Here is a 23998-nt window from a genome sequence, read left to right as displayed (position 1 = left end):
GGGAAATTGCGGTCCTTGAAGAAGGAGGCCATCTGGGTTGTACGGTTTTGGAACTGGTCCTCCTGGGAGCAGATGCGGCGGAGATGAAGGAATTGGGAATATGGGATGGCGTTTTTGCAGGGGGCAGGGTAGGAGGAGGTGTAGTCTAGGTAGCTGTGGGAGTCGGTCGGTTTATAGTAAATGTCCGTGTCGATTCGGTCACCCGAGATAGAAATGGAAAGGTCTAGGAAGGGGAGGGAGGAGTCTGAGACGGTCCAGGTGAATTTGAGGTCGGGGTGGAAGGTGTTGGTAAAGTGGATGAACTGTTCAAACTCCTCGTGGGAGCATGAGGCAGCGCTGATACAGTCATCGATGTAGTGGAGGAAAAGGTGGGGGGTGGTGCCAGTGTAACTGCGGAAGATGGACTGTTCCACATATCCTACGAAGAGGCAGGCATAGCTGGGGCCCATGCGGGTGCCCATGGCTACTCCTTTGGTTTGGAGGAAGTGGGAGGATTGGAAAGAAGTTGTTCAGGGTGAGGACCAGTTCAGTCAGTCGAAGGAGGGTGTCAGTAGAAGGGTACTGGTTGGTACGGCGGGAAAGGAAGCGGCGGAAGGCTTTAAGTCCCTCCTCCCTACCTTTTATCTTAGCCTGCTGGACACACTTTCCTCATTCCTGAAGGGCTTATGCCCGAAACGTCGATTCTCCTGAAACTTGGATGCTGCCTGACATGCTGCGCTTTTCCAGCAACACATTTTCAGCTCTGATGGGCATTTCAACTCCACTTACCCGCATTCTCCCCGTAGCCTTTAATTCCTTGGGACATCAAGAATTTATCAATCTCTGCCTTGAAGACATTTAGCGTCCCAGCCTCCACTGCACTCTGTGGCAATGAATTCCACAGGCCCACCATTCTCTGGCTGAAGAAATGTCTCCGCATTTCTGTTCTGAATTTACCCCCTCTAATTCGAAGGTTGTGTCCACGGGTCCTCGTCTCCTCGCCTAACGGAAACAATTTCCTAGCGTCCACCCTTTCCAAGCCATGTATTATCTTGTAAGTTTCTATTAGATCTTCCCATAATCTTCTAAACTCCAATGAATACAATCCCAGGATCCTCAGCCATTCCTCGTATGTTAGACCTATCATTCCAGGGATCATCCATGTGAATCTCCGCTGGGCACGCTCCAGTGCCAGTATGTCCTTCCTGAGGTGTGGGGACCAAAACTGGACACAGTACTCTGGTTGGGCCCCATTTGGAGCTTTATAAAGTCTCAGTAGCACAACAGTGCTTTTATATCCCAATCCTCTTGAGATAATTGACAACATTGCATTTGCTTTCTTAATCACGGACTCAACCTGCATGTTTACCTTTAGAGAATCCTCAACTAGCACTCCCAGATCCCTCTGTACTTTGGCTTTACGAATTTTCTCACCATTTAGAAAGTAATCCATGATTCTATTCTTTTTCCCCCAAAGTGCAAGACCTCGCATTTGCTCACATTGAATTCCATCAACCATTTCCTGGACCATTCCTCCAAACTGTCTAGATCCTTCTGCAGCCTCCCCACTTCCTCAGTACTACCTGCCTGTCCACCTAACTTTGTATCGTCGGCAAACTTCGCTAGAATGCCCCCAGTCCCTTCATCCAGATCATTAATATATATATATATAACGTGAACAGCTGCGACCCCAACACTGAACCCTGCGGGACACCGCTTGTCACCGGCTGCCATTCCGAAAAAGAACCTTTTATCCCAACTCTCTGCCTCCTGTCAGACAGCCAACCCTCTATCCATACCAGTAGCTCACCTCAAACACCATGGGCCCTCACCTTGCTCAGCAGCCTCCCATGTGGCACCTTATCAAAGGCCTTTTGGAAGTCTAGGTAGACCACATCCACTGGGTTTCCCCGGTCTAACCTACTTGTCACCTCTTCAAAGAACTCCAACAGGTTTGTCAGGCACGACTTCCCCTTACTAAATCCATGTTGACTTGTTCTAACCCGACCGTGCTCTTCCAAGAATTTAGAAACCTCATCCTTAATGATGGATTCTAGAATTTTACCAACAACCGAGGTTAGGTTAATTGGCCTATAATTTTCCATCTTTTGCCTTGATCCTTTCTTGAACATCTACATCTAGGTTTCACTGCTTCTTTTGGTCGGATAATCTCTGACCAATTTGGTTCAGCACAGGATAACACCACCACCTGCCTTAAGCATTAGGGTTCTTAACTATTACTTAGGCTCTAATTTTTGTTGCACTCATCTCCATACATTTTCTACCACTTCCTATTACATTTTTAAATCGCTCATATCTTGAATATGTTCACATACTGTTCTCATGTCTTCTTCGTGTTGTAAACTTCCTTTCAATTGAAGCAGCCAGCATTGGAAGCAGTTCAAGAGAGGCTCAGCAGCCTGGTTTCTGGGAACAAGTGGTTGACTAAGTTTGCAGATGACACCAAAATTGGAGAAGTAGTGGATAGTGAAGGAGATTACCTCAGGATCTTTATCAGATGGACAAATAGGCTGAGGAGTGGCAGATGGAATTTAATTCAGATAAATGAGAGGTGCTACATTTTGGAAAAGCAAATCTTAGCACGACCTACACACTTAATGCTAAGATCTTAGGGAGTGTTACTGAACGAAGACTTTGGAGTGCAGGCTCATAGATCCTGGAAAGTGGAGTTGCAGGTAGATCGGACAGTGAAGGCAGTGTTTTGTATGCTTGCCTTTACTGGTCAATGCATTGAGTATAGGAGTTGGGAGGTCATATTGTGGCTGTACAGGGCATTGGTTAGGCCACGTTTGGAATACTGCGTGCAATTCTGGTCTCCCTCCTATTGGAAGGATGTTACAAAACTTGAAAAGGTTCAGTAAAGATTTACGAGGATGTTGCCAGAGTTGGAGGGTTTGAACTTATAGGGAGAGATCGAATAGGCTGGGGTTGTTTTCCCTGGATCATCGGAGGCCGAGGGGTGACCTTATAGAGGTTTATAGAGGCATGGATAGGGTAAATAGACAGTCTTTCCCCTGTGTGGGGGGGGGGGGGGAGGAGGAGGAGGAGGGGAAGAGAGTCCACAACTAGAGGGCATAGGTTTAGGGGGAGGGGGAAAAAGTTTAAAAGGGACAGGGGGAAACTTTTTTTAAAATGCAGAGGATGATGCACATATGAAATGAGTTGCCAGAGGAATTGTGGAGGCTTGGACATTTTAAAACGCATCTGGATGAGTGTATGAATAGGAAAAGATTAGAGGGCTATGTGCCAAGTGCTGATAAATGAGACTAGATTAGGTTAGGATATCTGGTCAGCATGGACGAGTTGGACCGAAGAGTCTGTTTCCATGCCGTATATCTCAATGACTGACTTATCAAGAACTGCTGAACAGCTAAGGCCTTTATTCATTAGCATGAAGAATGAAGAGTGGTCTTATTGAAAGAAAACACTGAGTGGGCTGGACAGGGTTGTTGCCACTAATGGGGAAAATCTCAAACAAAAAGGGAATGTTTACAGAATAAGGAACCCTAAGCAGAACTGTTGGCATCAAAGTGCAGACTTCAAACTTGAAATACGGTCAAGATCCCAGATATCAAATAAGAGTCATAATAACATGAACTTCAGTTAGTTTAGTTATAATCAGACAATAGCTCACCTGAAATGAGTTCAATCTAACTTCTCATGGCATTCCACATGGCTGTAATTATCTAGGATTCATACCCTAACTTAAAAGACTCCTACCCATCTTTTTATTTTAAAGAATAATTGGTTGAAGTTCCATAACTTAAACGCTCAAGATCTGAAGTCAGTTGTGAAGGAGAGGCAAACTGGAGTTTCTCTCTATTCCTCAAAGGGTTAGAGATTGAGTGTCTCAGTAAATACCTTTTCAACCAATCTCATTCCTGCAGCTAAGTTGGTTATCTTCTGTCTCGGTATTGTCAAACAAAAGCAAAATCGAACAAAATGATGTAAACTAGGAATCAAATGATATATTATCTAAACTGAGTATTGGTACCTGCACATTATCCATGCTCCAAACATTTGACGTAGACAAAAAAAATTCAAGTTTAGGTACAAGATATCAATTGCTCAAAATTCACTTGCTATGAGACTATTTCAGAGTTATGTGCAAGCTCACTTTTTGAAGCATGCTGCAGTGGTTCAAGGCAGCTCGCCACCAACTTCTCAAGGGCAACTAAAGACAGGCAATAAATTCTGGCCAGGCAGAAACATCTGCATCTCATGAATGGATAAAAAAAATTTCTATCACTAGCAATCTTAGAATAGAAAATAATGAATGCTACTTCCTAACATACATGGCCAACTTAGAGTCAGAGATGTACAGCATGGAAATAGACCCTTCGGTCTAAACCGTCCATGCCGACCAGATATCCCAACCCAATCTAGTCCCACCTGCCACCTCCCCCCTGGCCCATATCCCTCCAAACCCTTCCTATTCATATACCCATCCAAATGCCTCTTAAATGTTGCAATTGTACCAGCCTCCACCACTTCCTCTGGCAGCTCATTCCATATACGTACCACCCTGTGTGAAAAAGTTGCCCCTTAGGTCTCTTTTATATCTTTCCCCTCTCACCCTCAACCTATGCCCTCTAATTCTAGACTCCCCGACCCTGGGGAAAAACTGTCTATTTCTCCTATCTATGCCCCTCAATTTTGTAAACCTCTATAAGGTCACCCCTCAGCCTCTGAGGGAAAACAGCCCCAGCCTGTTCAGCCTCTCGCTATAGCTCAGATCCTTGAACCCTGGCAACATCCTTTTATATCTTCCAAACCCTTTCAAATTTCACAACATCTTTCCAATAGGAAGGAGACCAGAATTGCACGCAATATTCCAACAGTGGCCTAACCAATATCCTGTACAGGCGCAACATGACCTCCCAACTCCTGTACTCAATACTCTGACCAATAAAGGAAAGCATACCAAACACCACCTTCACTATCCTATCTACCTGCAACTCCACTTTCAAGGAGCTATGATCCTGCATTCCAAGATCTCTTTGTTCAGCAACATTCCCTAGGACCTTACCATTAAGTGTATAAGTCCTGCTAAGATTTGCTTTCCCAAAATGCAGCACCTCGCATTTATCTGAATTAAACTCCATCTGCCACTTCTCAGCCCATTGGCCCATCTGGTCAAGATCCTGTTGTAATTTTGGTGTCATCTGCAAACTTACTAACTGTACCTCTTATGCTCACATCCAAATCATTTACATAAATGACAAAAAGTAGAGGACCCAGCACCGATCCTTGTGGCACTCCACTGGTCACAGGCCTCCAATCTGAAAAACAATCCTCCACCACCACCCTCTGTCTTCTACCTTTGAGCCAGTTCTGTATCCAAGTGGCTAGTTCTCCCCGTATTCCATGAGATCTAACCTTGCTAATCAGTCTCCCATGGAGAACCTTGTCGAACGCCTTACTTATTCAATTTAAAAACTTCAAATCTGGAACCAATCATAATGGGAGTTAGGGGTTGTATGCTGGAAAACCCTTGATTAAAATGTTCCCAGGACCAGTCAACACATTTCTACCAATTATATAGAAATGTTTATAATTTGACAATTTTCAGTCTTTCAGTAACAGCTCAACAGTATGTTCAGTTTTAACTTTTTGAAAGTTAGTTTTTAAAGTGCAGTCAGATGTACCTTTTCCAAACCTGTGCAAATACAAAAATAAAAACTTAATAGTCTAGCATCATGGATGAATAATGAAATGCCTTTGTTCTTACCGTATCTGAATTTCCTTCCAGCAGTACGTTGATTGCTTTGTTTACATCACCATTGCAGTCATGAAGTGCAACTATGCTTTCATCTGGGTTCTTTCCAGTGACTTCCATTAACTAAAAAAAGTCCCATTAAGAATAAGGTATTATTCTACTGTTAATTATAACTATTGTACGAAATTAGAGTAACTGTGGAAACATCTACACAATGCATTCAAAAAATTAATCAAGTGATTGAAAAAGAAAAGTTGATGCAGAGTTTTCACGAGAGGCCTGCTCTCAAATTTCTCAACCACACAAGCCTAATTTTATGCATTCAGATTTAAGTACACAAATCTCAAATGCAACCCAAACTTTGAAAAACCACACATTTAATACCAACTTAGTCAAATGACTTAGCTACTTGATATTTGTTGATGAGTACAAGGGAGAAATCTATTTTTAAGAAACTGACTTTGCATTACATGTGGAGTCTTACTCACTTGCTTCACTTTCTCTTCAAAGTCTGCATCATTCTTATCATAGATCATTTGGGCAAGTCGAATTTGTTCTGCTGTAGCCTAAAACATCAACAGTTCAGAATATGCTGAGTTTCAAGGGATTACTTTATATCTAATAAATATAAGAACCACTCTAAACAGTAACTGGAAAACAAACAAAAAGCCAATATTCTCCAGTCCTTTCTCCCACAGAGGGAAATTGTTAAAACAAATTAGGAAAAAAAGTCCATACTTAATTAAAGTATAATACTATTTTTGAAGTTCATTTGCCTGCCTGACTAGATTTGCACTGATAAGCAATTCAGCCCCTTACCTGTACTGGTTTCTGTATCTGTGCGCATGTCTGAGTCTGTATCTTGTCCCGAGTGCCACGAGATCGGTCATTGCCCACTGAAGACATCATATACAGTATATACAAAACAATGTACAAAATAGAAAATCTGTAAAAGGAACATTAAGTTTTACAACTCATGCATGTATTCCAGTTTAAAAATAATTTGAAACTCCATTAGGAGTCAATGGATGGAATTGCCTCCTTCAGTACTAATCAACAATTCTAGGAAAAAAATTCCAGTTGGCTTGGGGATAAGTGGATTGAAGGGAAAATGTAAAAAGAAATTGAATGAAATGTCAACTACCAGCACTGTCAATAATGCAACACTGTTGAAAACAAACCTAGATTAACCTGGGCTAATACAGAGAATGCAAGACATGATATCAGCAATGAATTAGAATGTTTCCCAGTATTCAGAGTCAGATAATAAAGTACAGAAAGACACCCTTGAATCCAACTCATCCATGCTGATGAGAGGTCCTAATTGTACTGGTCCCATTTGCCTGCATTTGACTCTCATCCCTCTAAACGCTTCCCATTCAAGTGCCATTTAAAGTTTTATTGTACCAGTCTTCACCACTTCCTCCAGTAACTCGCTCCATTCAAGCATCATCCTCTGCACGAAAGGATGGCCACCTCTTGGGATTGTACTACTGCAGCCGAGGGGGTCAACAAAAATTAAGTAAATTTGTAAGGAGATTCCAGTTATCTGCAAGAATAACAGGTTTATAATAATAGGATATTTTCCCTTTCCAAATGTAGACTAGGACTAGGATGGAGAGGAATTTTTTTAAGCATGGACATGAAAATTTTCCGATTCTGAGTTGAGAAGGAGCAAAACTAGACCTTCTCTTGGGGAAATAAGACAGGACAAGTGACTGAGGTGTCATTGGGGGTGCATTTTGGGGCCAGTGACCTAAATGCTATTAGTTTTTAAATGGTTACAGAAAAGGATAGACCAGACCTAAACATTAAAGTTTAAATTGGAGTAAGGGCAATTTTGATGGTCTTAGGCAAGAACTTTCATATGTTGATGGGGCAGATATTCACAGTTAAAGGGCAAATAGGAACAGGCCCTTTATGTACAGTATGAGTGGAGAGTGGGAAGTCTTCAAAATTGAGAAGGGAGCCCAGAGACACACTGTTGCTGTTAGTGTGAAGGGCAAGGCTGGTAGTTGTAGGGAATACTGGATGACCAGAGAGATGAGACTCCGGTCAAGGAAAAAAATGAGAAAGCACATCTAAAGTACAGACAGCGGGATCGAGTGAATCCAGTTTGTGAAGATCTGTAGCTCGGGAGCTGGTTGGATTTGTTATTGATCTGTTCGCCGAGCTGGTATGTTTCATTCCCTTTCTAGGTAAGATCAATACTGTGCTGCCTCCTGAGAAGCACCATACTGTTGCACTGAATTGGTGGTCCTGTTTGAGCTGTTTCTGGCTGGTGCTGGTTTCTCCAGAAATCCCATACAACTGCACTAAGCACAGGATAGGACAAACAGGCAGACAACTTGTAACCCGCGCCCATGAACACCAACTAGCAACATGAACAACTGTCCCTAGTATCCATACACAGACAAGAACCAGCAGTTTGACTGGGACAACAACAATACGAGGACAGACTAAACAAAGAACAAGGAAATTCCTGGAAGCATGGTACTCACCCTCTGACTCCAACACAAACATTGACCTGGACCCAATATACAACTGCTGCAATGGAAAACCAGAACCAGCACTAACCAGAAACAGTTCAAACAGAACCACAAATTCAGTACAGCGGAACAGTACAGCAGCACTTCACAGGAGGCAACACAGGATGAAATGTCTGTCAACAAACCTAACAGGTCAGGTAACAGACCAACAACAAATCATTGTACCCTTCAGGGGATTCAAAGGGCAGGAAGAGTATACTCAAGAAATCAGGAGGGGAAAAAAAGGGACATGAGATAGCTTTGACAGATCAGGTTAGGAAGAAACCAAAAGGATTCTACAAATATATGAAGGACAAAAAAAAAAGTACCTAGGGAGAAAATACAGCCCCTTAAAGATCAGCCAAGGTCGTAGAACCACAGTAGATAGGTGAAATATTAAACAAGTATTTTTCATCAGTGTTTATTGTGGAGAGGGATATGGAAGCTAGTGACCTTGGGGAAATAAAGTGTTATCTTAAAGTGCCCATACTACACAGCAGAGTGCAGGATGCCTTAAAACTCAAAAGTGGTTAAATCCCCAGGGAAAAGACCGAATCCATGACCCAAATGCAACACCTCATTTATCTAAATTAAACTCCATCTGCTACTCCGGCACCTATTTGCCATTGATCAAGTTTCCATCAAATGCTTGATTTGTATCTTGTAGATGGAGGAGAGGCACAAATCCTAATTCTCTGAAGTCTACCTACAGGACCTCATCTCCCCAAACATGGAACAATGTCTGGATGTTCACAACATTTCATGACTTTTTTGAACCTACATCCAGGAAAAAACAACAACCCATGTTGTATTCACCTGTCTATTCCCCTCACTGATGGATACTGACAACAGGTCATCTTTCTCACCCCTCTCAGCCCTTTCTCTCCTCCTTCCCACAACCAGGCCAAAACTACTTTTGCACAGAGAGGACTGATGCCCTCACTACCAGCCCAGTGGTCATCCATTCTCGCATTGCCTGCACTTCTTTAGGTTGAAAGGTGACCACTTTGTGCAACACACTATCCACAAATCTCAGCCTCATGAATGCATTGTTGTGCCCTCAGCTATCATTTCAGCTTTAACCTTTTCAAGCCTCCCCCCTAGAATCTTGTATTCATCAAATAAAATCATTTTTCATTCTTCCAAACTCCAATGGCTACTGGCTCAACTTGTCCAATTTCTACACCAAGGATTCGCTGAGTAAACACTCAGCTTCAAATGTATTGACATCCTCAGATAAATGAAATCAAAACTATATAGAACTAGTCACCTAAAACCATAGGAAATAGTAACAGGAGGCCGCTCAAGCATAGTCTGCAATTCAATAGTACCATGGCTGATCAGCATTCTTCAAGTCCATTTTCCTGCCCTTTCCCCAAAACCATTCATTGCCCTACTGATCAAGAATCTATTTACTGCAGGCCGTAAAAGACCACTGGGTCTTGCATCAGTGGTGGACAAGTTGTTGGGAGGGAATCCGGAGGGACAGGATTCACACTTATTTGGAAAGGCAAGGACTGATTAGGCATAGTCAACACAGCTTTCTGTAGGGGAAACCATGTCTCATGGACCTTGAGTTTTTTTGAAGGAACAAAGGATTGATGACGGTAGAGCAGTACATGTGATCTACATGGATTAGAGTGAGGGATTTGACAAGGTTCCCCACAGTAGACTGGTTAGCAAGGTTAGATCACATGGAAAATATGGAGAACTGGCCATTTGGATACAGAATTGGCATGAAAAAAAGAGGATTAGATTAGATTAGATTACACAGTGTGGAAACAGGCCCTTCTGCCCAACAAGTCCACACCGCCCCGCCGAAGTGCAACCCACCCATACCCCTACATTTACCCCTTACCTAACACTACGGGCAATTTAGCATGGCCAATTCACCTGACCTGCACATTTTTGGACTGTGGGAGGAAACCGGAGCACCCGGAGGAAACCCACGCAGACACGGGGAGAACGTGCAAACTCCACACAGTCAGTCGCCTGAGGCGGGAATTGAACCCGGGTCTCTGGCGCTGTGAGGCAGCAGTGCTGACCACTGTGCCACCCACGGTAGATGGTAGAAGGGGGTTGCTTTTCAGACTGGAGATCTGTGACCAATGTGCCACAAGGATCAGTGCTGGGTCCACTGCTTTTTGTCATTTATATAAAAACGATTGGATATAAAGATAGGAGATACGGCTAGTAAGTTTGCAGATGACACCAAAAACAAAGATACAGTGGACAGCGAAGGTTACCTCAGAGTACAACAGGATCTTGATCAGACAGGCCAGTAGGCCAAGGAATGGCAGATGGAGGGTTAATTTAGATAAATGTGTGAGGGGTTGCATTTTGGAAAGGCAAATCAGGGCTGGACATACAGTTAATGGTAAGGTTCTGGGGAGAGTTGCTGAACAAAGAGACCTTGGAGTACAGGTTCATAGCTCCATTAAAATAGAGTTGCAGGTAGATAGGATAGAGATGGTGGTGGGTGGTTTGCTTTCCATTATTGGTCAGAGTATTGAGTACAGGAGTTGGGAGGTCATGGTGCAGCTGTACAGGACATCGGTTAGACCACTTTTGGAATCCTGCGTTCAATTCTGATCTCCCTGCTACAGGAAGGATGTTGTAAAACTTGAAAGGGTTCAGAAAAGATTTACAAGCGTGTTGCCAGGGTCAGAAGGTTTGAGCTATAGAGAGGCTGAAGAGGTTGGGGCTATTTCCTTTGGAGTATCAAAGGTGACCTTTCAGAGGTTTATAAAAATCATGAGTGACACAGGTAGAGGAGAGTATATGGGAGTGCAAAACTAGAGGTCATAGGTTTAGGATGAGAGGGGAAAGATTTGAGAGACCTAAGGGGCAACTGTTTCAAGCAGAAGTTGATGCCTCCATGGAATAAGCTGCCAGAGGAAATGGAGGAGGCTGGTACAATTAGAACATTTAAAAGGCATCTGGATGGGTACATAAATAGGAAGGGTTTAGTGATACAGGCCAAATGCTGGCAAATGGGACTGGATTAATTTAGGATATCTGGTCAGCATGGACAAGTTGGAGCAAAAAAGTCTGCATCTATACTCTGACTCTGCTCCCACAGGTTTGCGTGGCAGAGTTCCAAACACACAATCCTGAGAAATAAATCAGTTTTAAATAGCACCCGTTGTTCTCTCTTCCGAGAGAAGTCCACAAGGACAAACATCCTCTCAGCATTTACCTTGTCAAGTCCCTTAAGAATCAGGTGTTTCAATTTGTTCACGAGAGTTTAGAACAATGAATGGTGATCTGAGTCCCAACCCACTTAACCACCAGGATATCAGGGACTATGGTGAAAATTCTCTAAAAGGCTACCAATTAAATGACATCTTTCCTAAACTAAGGGATTCACAACTGCTCAATACTCCAGAAGTGGACACAGTTGTACCTTATACAATTGCACTAAGACTTCCTACGTGACCCCTACTACACACCAATGTGATTGGCACTTATCTGCCCTCTGGACAAGTAGGGATAGGCAATAAATGCTGGCCTAACCAGTGACACCCCTCATCCCTTAAAAAAAATTAGGCAACATGAAAACAGGCTGATTAGTTGGATACCTGATTGGCAGCAAGTTGCAGCTTCATTCTTTAACTCAACCTTGGCCAGATGATTAGCATTCTATCAAGCAAGCAGAGCAATTGGTCAAGGTGTTTGCTTTGGGTTTCAGCAAGAATTGAGAGTCTTTATGAACCCTTCTGCTACTAAAAAGGGAGCAATACGCACACAGCTTCCTTTTCTTACACAGAATGGAGCTCTGTGAAAGGACATGTAGATTATAGCACATGATAGTGAAACATTGCAGGCCAACTGAACCTTACTGGTTTCCAATACAGTGGCAATCATTGAAGTGCTCTCCAACTACAGAAATAAACCTACTGCTGGTCACTGTATCCTGAGTATGGCCAGCAATGACTGAGTGCAATTGCCCAAAGTCAGTGCAACATTTTCAATACAGTCTGCAAGTCATTGAGATGTACACGTTATATACCTGGCATCACAGTGACACTATCACATTGCTCATTTGTACTAGAAAAGATTATGGTTGGCTGAATGGTGGCATCTTGGTCATGGAGAAATGACACATTTACTTCAAAGCAGCACAACAAGGTGGCTTGCTTAATCCATTGCCCAAATTGAGACAATTTTCCTTCTTAGGGTTGCCATCTTCAGCAGTTCCTTGAGTCAGAATGACTTTCTTCCACTTGAGATGTGGTTTGCAGTAGCTAAGTCCACCATAGATAGGGCAGGTGGTATTTTAAGAGGCAGGTGCAATGTTTGAGGTTTTACACGTTCATTGAAACACATGATGCCGAAATGTTTGACAAATTTGCACACACTTCTCTAGTTTGGCAGGTTCAGAAGAGAAGCTATCCCTCCAACTAGTGGGAGTATCTTTTTGCCCAAGGAGGGTCGGAGGGTGTCTCAAGGCATTTTGTCCTCATGGCATCCACTTGGTGTGATAAGCTTGCAATTTAGAAGTCTTGTTTCAAACCTGTAGATAATGTGGCCTGCTGAACACACCTGACTGACAGCACATAATGCTGTCCTCCCTCATTCCTGATGAAGAGCTTATGCTCACTTGCTCCTCAGATGCTGCATGACTGGCTGTGCTTCTCCAGCACCACACTCTTCGACTCTGCCTCACTTTCTCAAAGCCTTACTGTTGGCTGGAAAGAATACCGATATTATCCCACCTTTAGATTTGCACGATTTTTGAGGGCATTCCTGGCAATATTTCTCTTGGGTTTTATGATGTCTGTTGTAATTTGCCCATGTCCCAGATATTCACAAAAGGCCAGATAGCACTAGAGCTCTAAAATATAACCTAAGTGCCTGGCACAAGGTCATCATTGAACACACTTCAAATGGCAAAGTCAGTAGTGATATAGATGTTGAATTTCATTTTCAATATTTGCCATCATTTAAAAGAAGGTACCCAACATTGCAGAATTGATCCAGTGCCCAGAAGTATCCTGTAGATCTTCATAATGAGCATGGTTTTCAGGTGAAGCAGGTTAGTAGCAATAACATGGTTTCTATATGTTCAGCCCAGAGGCCATTCATGAGGCACTGTTGGCCATGAACAGCTGAACTGCTTTCCAGCACTAATTTCATCAAGGTTCAATACAAAGTGCAGAATACCACTTCAGGAGCAGTGGTACAAGGTATACTTAATAAGGCATCAGTTGGATGCTACACTACAGGTAGAAAAGAAACAAGAGAAAGCAGGAAGTGGCCATAACAGCACTTCACACTCACTCAGTGCAATCACACCTGATGTGTTTCAACTCCACTTTTCTGCCAGTTGTGTGGATCTCTCAATGCTGAGATTCCAAAAATCAATCCTACTCCAGTCTTACACAGATTCAGTGATCAAAACTGACCATGAAGGTCAAAGAGTCATACAGCACAAAAACAGATTCATCCGCCCAACTCATTCCAAATCTGAAGCAGCCCCATTTGCCTACATTTGGCCACAGCCCTCTAAACCCGACTTAGCCATGTACCTGTCCAAATGCTTTTGTAAAAAGATAGTTGTACTCTGCTCCATCACTTCCTCCAGCAACTCATTCAACATACTCACCACTGAGAGAAACTGGTGCCCCTCCAGTCCCTGTTAAATCCTTCCCCTCTCACCCAAACCTATGCCTAGTAGTTTTGGAGTTGCCTACCCTGGATAAAAAAAAGCCTCGGTTATTCACCTAATCTATCCTTCATGATTTTAAAACCTCTAAAAAGGTCACCCCTGAACCTCTTACACTCTAGTAGGCCTAGCCAGCCTTTCCTTCTAATTCAAACCTTCCAGTCTTGGGAACATCCTTTAAAGTTTAATAACATCCTTTCGATAGCAGGGTCATCAGAATTGTACGCAGCACTCCAAAGTGGCCTAACCAATGTCTTGCACAGCTCTAACATTATGTCCCAACTCCAATTTGATGCTTTGACCAAAGGCAAGCATGCCAAAAACCACCTTCACCACCCTGTCTATCTGTGACACCAATTCTGTCTTGTCCTGTCAAGCTAATTTTGCATCCAATTGGCTAGCTCTCCATAGATCCTATGTGGTCTAACTTTACAAATCAGTCTACAATGCAGAACCTTGAAGGCCTTGCTAAAGTCCATGTAGGACATGTCTACTGCTCTGCCTTCATTTATTTTCTTTGTCACCTCATCAAAAAAAACTCAAAATTTGAAACGTGACTGCCCATGGACAAAGCCATGCTATTCCAAATCAGTCCTTGCCTTGCCAAATACATACAGATCCCATCTCAGAAACCCCTCCAACAACTTAACCACTGATGTCAGACTCAGCCTGTAGTTCTCTGGTTTTCCTTGCAGCCTCTCTTAAATAATGCATTAACATTAGTCACCCTCCAGTCTTCCAGCTGCTCAGTCATGGCTATCAAATAAGCAAACATCTGACAGGGGTCCCACAATTTCTTCCCTGCCTTCCTACAACGTCGAGAGGTACTTGATCAGGTCTCGGGGATTTATCTATCTTTATGCATTTTAAGACCTCCAGCACCTCTTCTGTAATATGGACTCTTTAAAGACAACGATTTCCAAAGATTCACAACCCTTTGAGTGAACTAGTTTCTTCTCCTTTCAGTCCAAAGTGATCAGTCGATTAAGTTCAGACAGTGACCCTATGTTTTGGATTCCTCAACCAGAAGGAGTAATGTTTTCACCCTACCATGCCACTTCAGAATCTTGAATGTTTCAATCAAATCAAACTTCCAATAACTACAGCTTCAAACTGTACAACAATCATCCCATTCCAAAGGGCCAAAGTTAGTGAACCTTCACTATAGTACCACCAATACAACTACAGAGGAACCTCGATTACCCAAAGGGCATGGGTGGAATGTATTTCATTCAGTTAATCAAATTCCAGATAATCAAATGCCAGATAACAGTTTAGTTGAGCATCAAGACCTTGCAATCTTTCTGGATAATCCGATATTCAGATATTCGAATGCCAGATAATCGAGGTTCCTCTGTATACCCACGAATATAGACCACTAAACAGTGCGCAGTATTCCAGATGTGGTACTACAATTGTAGCAAGATATTTAAGCTGTACTTTAATTCCCTTGCACTGAAGGTCAATATGACAGTTGTCTTCCAATTGCTTACTCTAACTGCATGCTAGCTTTTTGCTCTCCTTGTCCTTTTCATAACCAAGTCACTTTAAACATCAAAGCCTACAAATCCCATAACTTAAGTAAAAATTGGCTTTTCTTAGGACCTACACTGCCCTATACTGTATGCCATCTCAAACTGGAATCTCTGTTCTGTCAATTGCTTACATTTATCCATTTTATTTTTATAAGGGTAAATAGATACATTATTATTCATATTAAATGACTGAGAGACAGTAAATTGCTCTGAGTCCAGCACAAGTCCTTCTGGCATTCAAGTCACAGCCTGCCAGCTTGAAAGTTCCCACTCTACTTCTGACTATTAGCCAATCTTCTATCCAAGCAATACTAGCATGCATATTAAATGTTGAGCTGCAGCTTTTAGAATTGCAAATGATTCTCCATCTTCCTTGCTAGCATCAAAACACTACATTTTTAAAAAGTTTCCCTTTTGTAGAACTACATTGCCAAATCTGGATCTTGAAGAAGTCGCAAGTAGGAAAACAGTTAATACTGGGCCTGTTAGGGCTGTTTTCAAATGTGAAGAGGGAGCTAGAAAATACTAGCTTTTATACTGTGGCCTGAGGGGAAAAGCAGCAACTGGAACAGATGGTGAGGGGGCCCCACAGCACAAGGCAAAGTACCAAGGTGATAAAGACATGTGGCAGGGGGTGGGTGGATTTTAATCAAAACGAAGGTCAGAGATCATGCTGTAAAGTTTTTAAAACCATACGCGGTCCTAGAAGCTGTAAAGTGCCTTTGTGGAAAAATTAAGCGTTGTTCCTCCACCTTGCATTGAGCTCTACTGGAACACAGGAATAGGACCAGGAAGGAAACGTCGGTATGGGAGCAAGAAATGACAAAGAACTGAAGGTCTGAGGCATTGTTACAGACAGAGCAGCTATGTTCTGCAAAGTGCTCACGTTATCTGCACTGCCTCACACCAACAGAGACTGACTGTATGGTTAAGAGAATGCCGTAGGCTAGACTGAAACAGTACAAATAAAATGCTGCTTCACCTGAAATATATGCTAGGAACTTTGGATAATAGGTGGTGAAAGAACAAGTGTCATACATTTGTGATTGCATAGCAAGGTGCCATGAGGTATGAGCAAGTAGTGTTAGAGCAATGGAGGAGTGGAGCAGGACAAAGGGACAGTCCGCAGGGAATACTGACAGTGGAGGGGAGGGGACAATGCATTTGGTGATGGCATTCTGCTGGGGGTGACAGACTGCCAATGAAACCAATGGTGGGGTAGAAAATAAGGACAAAGGGAACCCTATCGCTGCTCTGGAAGAGGAGATGGGTGAGGGCAAAAGTGCAGGAATAGGTCTGATATGCCTACCCTATTAACCATAATTGGTGGGAAATCCTCACTGAGGAAACATGGATATGTTTGAAATCCCTTTGAAATATGGAATGGAAAAACTGGAAAGAACAAAATGGAGTCCTTGCAGGAAAGAGGGTGAGAGATGGTAAGTAAAGATAACTATGGGGGTAAGTCATTTGCAGTGGATATTGGGTGGCACCCTATTCCAGGAATGGAATAGTAAAGAGTCAGAGATAGACCAGGTGAAAGTGACAGAAGGATAAAGAAAGAGGTGGGTTGTGAGGGGTTGACACTCAGCCCCTGCAAAGCAGAGGTCATCACAACAGACAACAGCACCAGCCTCATCAGTAGGTTTGTTATAAACTCAAGTTAGACCTGAGAGAAGAGAGAGCAACAAGTGCAGAGGAGACAGGTTAGAGTGAACGAGGGGAGCAAAGAAACTAAGGCAGCTGATTTCATTTCAACAGTTCAAATCATAATGCTTCATTCCATGGTTAAAACTGAGTTAGCAACAGATTCCAGCCTTTTTTCCGTATACTTTTCAACCAAAGCATAAAAACTAATGGTACAATGGTCAACCTCCAATCATGTACATTAAAAGTCTTACACTGCTAAGATTTCCTCGTTCTGAAGAGTCAACCTGAAATATGAACAGTTCTTTCCTCATACTGCCAGTCCTCTGGATTTCCAGTATTGTATTAGTTTACTCTATTGTTGTCCTAAAAAAAAAACAGGTTTTAACAGGCTAACAAACACCTAATAGCTCAATTCTTCTTCTGCCTTTAGTAAACATCACATTTCTTCCAACAGCCATAGGCAATGATCCATAGAAATGCAACCTTCCTCGGAAGACAGAAATCTGATGGGATAAAGTCTGCAAACAGAAAATAGACATGAAAGCTCAAATTTTGAGTGTGTTTAAATGTAGAAAATTGATAGATTTGTGATTACCAATGCATAAAGAGTTACAGGGATTCTGCAGGCAAAAGGCATCGAAGTGTTCAACCAGCCACAATAAGCGGCAGAGCAAGCACCACAGGGTAAATAGTTACTCCTGTTCCTATTCAAATTCCCTCAAATCTGACATATTCCTATCTAAATTTCAGCCCCACCAAAACCAAACTCTTCAAACAGAGGCTATCTAGAGCTTCACGCTTAATATCTAAGCCTCCTCCATCTGTTGGATGGATGGTAGTCTAATACTTATGCAACAGGACTACCAATTTAGTTCAAATTCATCATGGCATATTATAAAAATTTCAGTAAGCCTGATTTCTGACATTCATGCACAAATCATGAGAAAAGCTTCAGGGTTATTGGAAAAATTGAACTGGTTCATTAATATGCTTGCAGATAAAATCTCTATCTGGTTTTGTCTACAGATAACAAAGCCACATTGCACTTGGCAAGTGTTCAAATGTTAGAAGGTAGAAATAAAGTGCTTGAAGGTGTAAATAGCAAGCAACTATGCATACAGAAAAAACAGGCAATATTTCAAGCTATTGACCTTTCATCAGAACCAGGAAACCCAGATGCAACAATGAACTAAGGTAGTGAGAAAAGGAAGGGAGAGAAAAAAACAGAAGTTATTATGGGGTGGAATGCAGGAAGATTCAATAAAAGCATGACGAGGCAAAACAACAACAGGACAAGCAATGAAAATATTATCTAGAATCAGTGAGAATGAGAAGAGAGGAATCAGCAACAGCTCTTCAAAACAAATGGGGACAGAACTTAGAAAACGTTGAACTTGTACTATTTGCCAAAAAGGTGGCAAACACCCAAAAGAGGAAATGCTGGCCCTCAAGCTTACATTAAGCTTCATTGGAATAGTATAGATGTAAGGCAGAGAGCTCAGAGTGGGGCAGAAAATCAAAAGGTCATCAGAACCTCAGTTACACCCCATCAAAATCTACCCAATTTATTCGTTGTCTCCCAGGTAGCAAATCCAGTGCAAGAAATCCAGTGAAAGTAAAATTTAAATCACTTTTCACTTGAAATGACGTTTAAGACAAGGACTTTGGTAATAGAACAAGAAATAAAATATGGGTCTATAGATGTAGGTGAGAAGTAGAATGAAAAGCTGCCATAAATGGAGAAATGACTATGTTCCTGATAGGGTGAAAGGAAAGGCTGGTAGGTTTAGGGAATGCTGGATGACTAAAGAAATTGAGGGTTTGCTTAAGAAAAAGGAAGCATATGTAAGGTATAGACAGGATAGATCGAGTGAATCCTTACAGTATAAAGGCAGTAGGAGTATACTTAAGAGGGAAATCAGGAGGGCAAAAGGTGACATGAGATAGCTTTGGCAAATAGAATTAAGGAGAATCCAAAGGGTTTTTACAAATATATTAAGGACAAAAGGGTAACTAGGGAGGGAATAGGGCCCCTCAAAGATCAGCAAGACGGCCTTTGTGTGGAGCCGCAGAAAATGGGGGTGGTACTAAATGAGTACTTTGCATCAGTATTTACTGTGGAAAAGGATATGGAAGATATAGACTGTAGGGAATAGATGGTGACGTCTTGAAAAACGTCCATATCACAGAGGAGGAAGTGCTGGATGGCTTGAAACGGGTAAAGGTGGATAAACCCCCAGGGACCTGATAGGTGTACCATAGAACTGTGGGAAGCTAGAGAAGGGATTGCTGAGCCTCTTGCTGAGATATTTGTATCATCGATAGTTACAGATGAGGTGCCGGAAGACTGGAGGTTGGCTAACGTGGTGCCACTGTTTAAGAAGGGAGGTAAGGACAAGCCAGGGAACTAAAGACTAGTGAGCCTGATGTCGGTGGTGGGCAAGTTGTTGGAGGGAATCCTGAGGGACAGGATGTACATGTATTTGAGGAGAAAGTGAGGTCTGCAGATGCTGGAGATCATGTATTTGGAAAGGCAAGGACTGATTAGGGATAGTCAACATGGCTTTGTGTGTGGTAAGAGGGGGTAGGTATAGGACAGATGTTAGGGGTAGGTTCTTTACTCAGCGAGTCGTGAGTTCATGGAATGCCCTGCCAGTAGCAGTGGTGGACTCTCCCTCATTATGGGCATTTAAGCGGGCATTGGATAGGCATATGGAGGATAGTGGGCTAGTGTAGGTTAGGTGGGCTTGGATCGGCGCAACATCGAGGGCCGAAGGGCCTGTACTGCGCTGTATTCTTCTATGTTCTATGTTCTATAAATCATGTCTCACAAACTTGAATGAGTTTTTGAGGAAGTAACAAAGAAGACTGATGAAGGCAGAGCAGTAGATGTGATCTATATGGACTTCAGTAATGCGTTTGACAAGGTTCCCATGGGAGACTGATAAGCAAGGTTAGATCTCATGGAATACAGGGAGAACCAGCCATTTGGATACAAAACTGGTTCAAAGGTAGAAGACAGAAGGTGGTGGTGGAGGGTTGTTTTTCAGACTGGAGGCCTGTGACCAGTGGAGTGTCACAAGGATCAGTGCAGGGTCCTCTACTTTTTGTCATTTACGTAAATGATTTGGATGCGAGCATAAGAGGTACACAGCAAGTTTGCAGATGACACCAAAATTGGAGGTGTAGTGGACAGCGAAGAGGGTTACTTCAGATTACAACAGGATCTTGACCAGATGGGCCAATGTGCTGAGAAGTGGAGTTTAATTCAGATAAATGCAAAGCAAATCTTAGCAGGACTTACACACTTAATGGTATGGTCCTAAGGAGTGTTATTGAACAAAGAGACCTTGAAGTGCAGGTTCATAGCTCCTTGAAAGTGGAGTCGCAGTAGATAGGATAGTGAAGGTGGCGTTTGGTATGGTTTCCTTTATTGGTCAGAGTATTGAGTACAAGAGCTGGGAGGTCACGTTGCAGCTGTACAGGACATTGTTTGGCCACTGTTGGAATTTTGCTTGAAATTCTGGTCTCCTTCCTATCGGAAAGATGTTGTGAAACTTGAAATGGTTCAGAAAAGATTTACAAGGATGTTGTCAGGGTTCGAGGATTTGTGCTATAGGGAGGCGCTGGGACTGTTTTCCCTGGAGTGTCGAAGGCTGAGGGGTGACCTTATAGAGGTTTACAAAATTATGAGGGGCATGGATAGGGTAAATAGACAAAGTCTTTTCCCTGGGGTCAGGGAGTCCAGAACTAGAGGGCATAGGTGAGGGGAAAAAGATATAAAAGAGACCTAAGGGGCAACATTTTCACACAGAGGGCAGTATGTGTATAGAAGGAATTGCCAGAGGAAGTGGTGGAGGCTGGTACAATTGCAACATTTAAGAGGCATTTGGATGGGTATATAAATAGGAAGGGTTTGGAGGGATATGGGCCAGGTGCTGGCAGGTGGGACTAGATTGGGTTGGAATATCTGGTCGGCATGGACGAGTTGGACTGAAGGGTCTGTTTCAATGCTGTACATCTCTATGACTACAACATGAAAACTAATGACGTCAATAGAGACCAGATGATGTACATATGTTTGAAAATACCATTCCTTGAGCCTACGTTGAGTAAACACCACAAAGAAGAAAGCCCAAACTTGACAAATGAAACATGACTGATGAATAAAGCCTGGCAGGTAAGTTAACGAAGTTCACACAAATCAGTTTCTCCAAACAATCTTTTAGTCACCACTTTGGATTCTACCCCTTCCCGGCTCAGTACAAGTTTTCACTGCATTCATCTCCAAATGTCTGGGTGGATGCCTTCACAGGCATGGATAGATTATTTAATGTATAAGTAAAATTAAATCAATTCAATTCACTTTACAAGTCAACTAAATGAAATGGTCAAGTTACTCAGTTGGCAAATTCATTGGTAATTCAGTCCCATTTAAGCAATCAATTGAAAATGACAACTTGTCATACAATACAGATTAAGAGAACACTTCCAGCATTCATCTGAATAGTACATTATGATTTCAGCTGAAAGGCTAATGGGAACAGAATCAAGTCATCTTTGATAACCAGTTTAGTGTTAGCAAAATTCCATGAAATTGAGATAAATATATTGAGGGGGGATTACAGGGAGAGGTCTGAGATGAGATGAGTGTTGACTGTCCACAAGGACCACGATTTTTTTGAAAGCCAGGTATTCCATCCAACTTCTTTAGCCTAGACAGGTGGTTAACAGACTGCACTACTGTAATTACAAGACTTCTCAGCTAACTAACATGTTCAACAAGATCTGCACTGAATTAAAAGCTGATTTCTCTCTCCCCAATTTAGTTGCACTGAGGCAAAATTCAACAACTTCACCTCAATCCCAGTAACAGAATACTGAGCAAGTCCATCCTGGCCTCTCAAGTTTAAACTTCTAAAAAGTTAATGCCAGAATAGCAGTCTATTTTTAAACCCAGAAAGTTAATGCCAACTAACTGTTTGGACAATATTTTAACTCAACACCATGTTGACTTATAATGTTTTGAGAACTTCAGTACCTGGGGCTCCAAGAATAAAACCTAAGGCAGTTTTCAAATCTAAAAATAGGATGACTCTGGTATTTTGAAATCAGGAGGGTCAAGCTCATATTTCTTCTCCCTCCCAACCACTATTTCTTTCCTCCCTGTCCATTAAACTGACCTCAATGAAAGCGGAGGTTCACGCAAGCCAGCATTAAACTTTGTTCTACAGATTTTATTCATATTTCAGTTAAAACATTAAGATTTTAAAGCTCAATCGAAACAAGCACAACCTCCGTCCAATTCCAACTACAGAATAAAAGCACACCTCGTTAATGCTAACAAACTCAAGATTGCATTCTTTCCAACTCGACGCTCTGGAACGTGCGTGAAAGCTGCCATTTGATCTCAATAACCGCACACTGTGTCCAACAGAAGCCCACCTTACCAAGTGGCTTCATCGTGCACTTTTCGTCGGTTCTATTATCCAATAACAGGGCATATTGAAACAACTCCCAAAAGATAAGGAAAGCACACAACTTCAAAAATAAACCACTAACGGTTTAATTAAAACACTAGAAGGGCAGTGATGTCTCCCCCAGCATACCTTGCCCACAACAATGACAACTTAGTACCACAATATACCAAATACCATAGGAATTAAAAACGGGAAATGGGGTGGGGACAGAAAACTGAAAACACTCAGATCCAGAATAAAACAAAGCTAACGGTTCAAGTCAGTGACCTTCCATCAGAACCGTGGCTACCGGTCTGAGACCCAGGTCTCGATGATGGTGAAGCTGCGTTTGAAGACTGCCGGAACAGAAGATGCGAGCAGATCAGAATCCCCGGATCCCAAGGGTGGGCGATTTGGGACACAGAGTCCCCTGGCCAGGTCTAGGCCCCTGCCATTAGTCCCCATCCCCCACCGGCCTCGGACCGACACCATCGAGCCCACGCCGCACGTCAATGAAGCGCCCTCAGGCCCACGCGCACACCGTCACCTTTCCGTTAGCCCGGCGCCGATTTGAAAAGGCCCAGGTGCGACCACGAGCCACACTCAGAGCGTGCCGGCAGCGCGAACGCTCCAGCCACCGCTCATTTACCTGTCAATGTGCTCACAAAGCCGCGCGGCCCACGTGACTGCCTCAAATCCCCGCCGCCATCTTGAACACGTGACGTCACGAGTCGTCGCACCGTCAATCGCTCCTTTTCAGAAATATCTTTTCCGAATCAATATAGTTACAACTATTTAATTAAGATCACCATTTTATATTTTTCGTTCCAAAAGACAAAATATTTTTTCTCCTCTTTCCCTTTCTTTTCCTCATGTGACCAGATGACTGACGTCATTTTCGAGCGCCGTTGCTATTGGTGATTATGTATTATTTGGACGAAGTTTATTTAAACTACAATTTATATAAAAACTCTATTCAAAGTTAAACAAAAGTAAAGTATTAAAAGCATTCATTTGGTTAGTTTTATTTGAAGAGGATATTGACGTAGAAACCATTGATTGTTTTGCATGGAGCATAGTGAAGAGAATAAAACCGTTCCTATATTATTTCTTTTCATTTTTGAACTACAATTGAATTATAATGTTGTGTGATATTGTTCGAAGTATTTTAAATGTACAATAAAGTTTTGTGAAGGAAAAGATAAAACATTTTCCAACATGGAAATGTGTCATGTTTTCCATCGCGAAGACTAAATACGTTCCACTAAAAGTTCTCAACAAAAACAGAAATTGCTGGAGAAACTCAGCAGGTCTGGCAGAATTTGTGGAGAGAAAACAAAGTTAATGTTTCGAGTCTAGTGATCGTTCTTCAGAATTGATAGCGAAGGAAAAGTCAACGTTTCCACATAATAACCCATAGAAAATATATCATTTTTAGA

At 42.4% G+C, this 23998-nt stretch overlaps 1 protein-coding gene across 7 annotated transcripts in view; it reads right to left on the bottom strand.

Moving 5' to 3' along the window:
* Positions 1 to 23232, bottom strand: part of ubap2a (ubiquitin associated protein 2a) — a 114876-nt gene extending 91644 nt beyond the window's left edge. For 5 of the 7 annotated variants that reach the window (XM_087989938.1, XM_043687689.2, XM_043687601.2 and 2 more), the window contains exons 1-3: positions 6539 to 6665; positions 6208 to 6285; positions 5732 to 5842 (exon numbers count right to left, since the gene is read on the bottom strand). In XM_087989938.1, coding sequence (XP_087846064.1) covers positions 5732 to 5842; positions 6208 to 6285; positions 6539 to 6628 — 279 coding nt within the window. In that variant the 5' untranslated portion in view covers positions 6629 to 6665. Of the gene's footprint in view, positions 1 to 5731; positions 5843 to 6207; positions 6286 to 6538; positions 6666 to 23106; positions 23124 to 23208 lie in introns of those variants that run through there. The other 2 variants (XM_043687679.2, XM_087989954.1) reach the window with 2 other exon arrangements.
* Between the last annotated feature and the right edge of the window lie 766 nt (positions 23233 to 23998).

This window comes from Chiloscyllium plagiosum, unplaced genomic scaffold, assembly GCF_037043375.1.
Source record: "Chiloscyllium plagiosum isolate Xiang-an unplaced genomic scaffold, Cpla_swu_hap1 HiC_scaffold_1, whole genome shotgun sequence".
NCBI classification, from domain to species: Eukaryota; Metazoa; Chordata; class Chondrichthyes; order Orectolobiformes; family Hemiscylliidae; genus Chiloscyllium; species Chiloscyllium plagiosum.
This window is presented reverse-complemented; position numbering and strand designations above follow the sequence as displayed.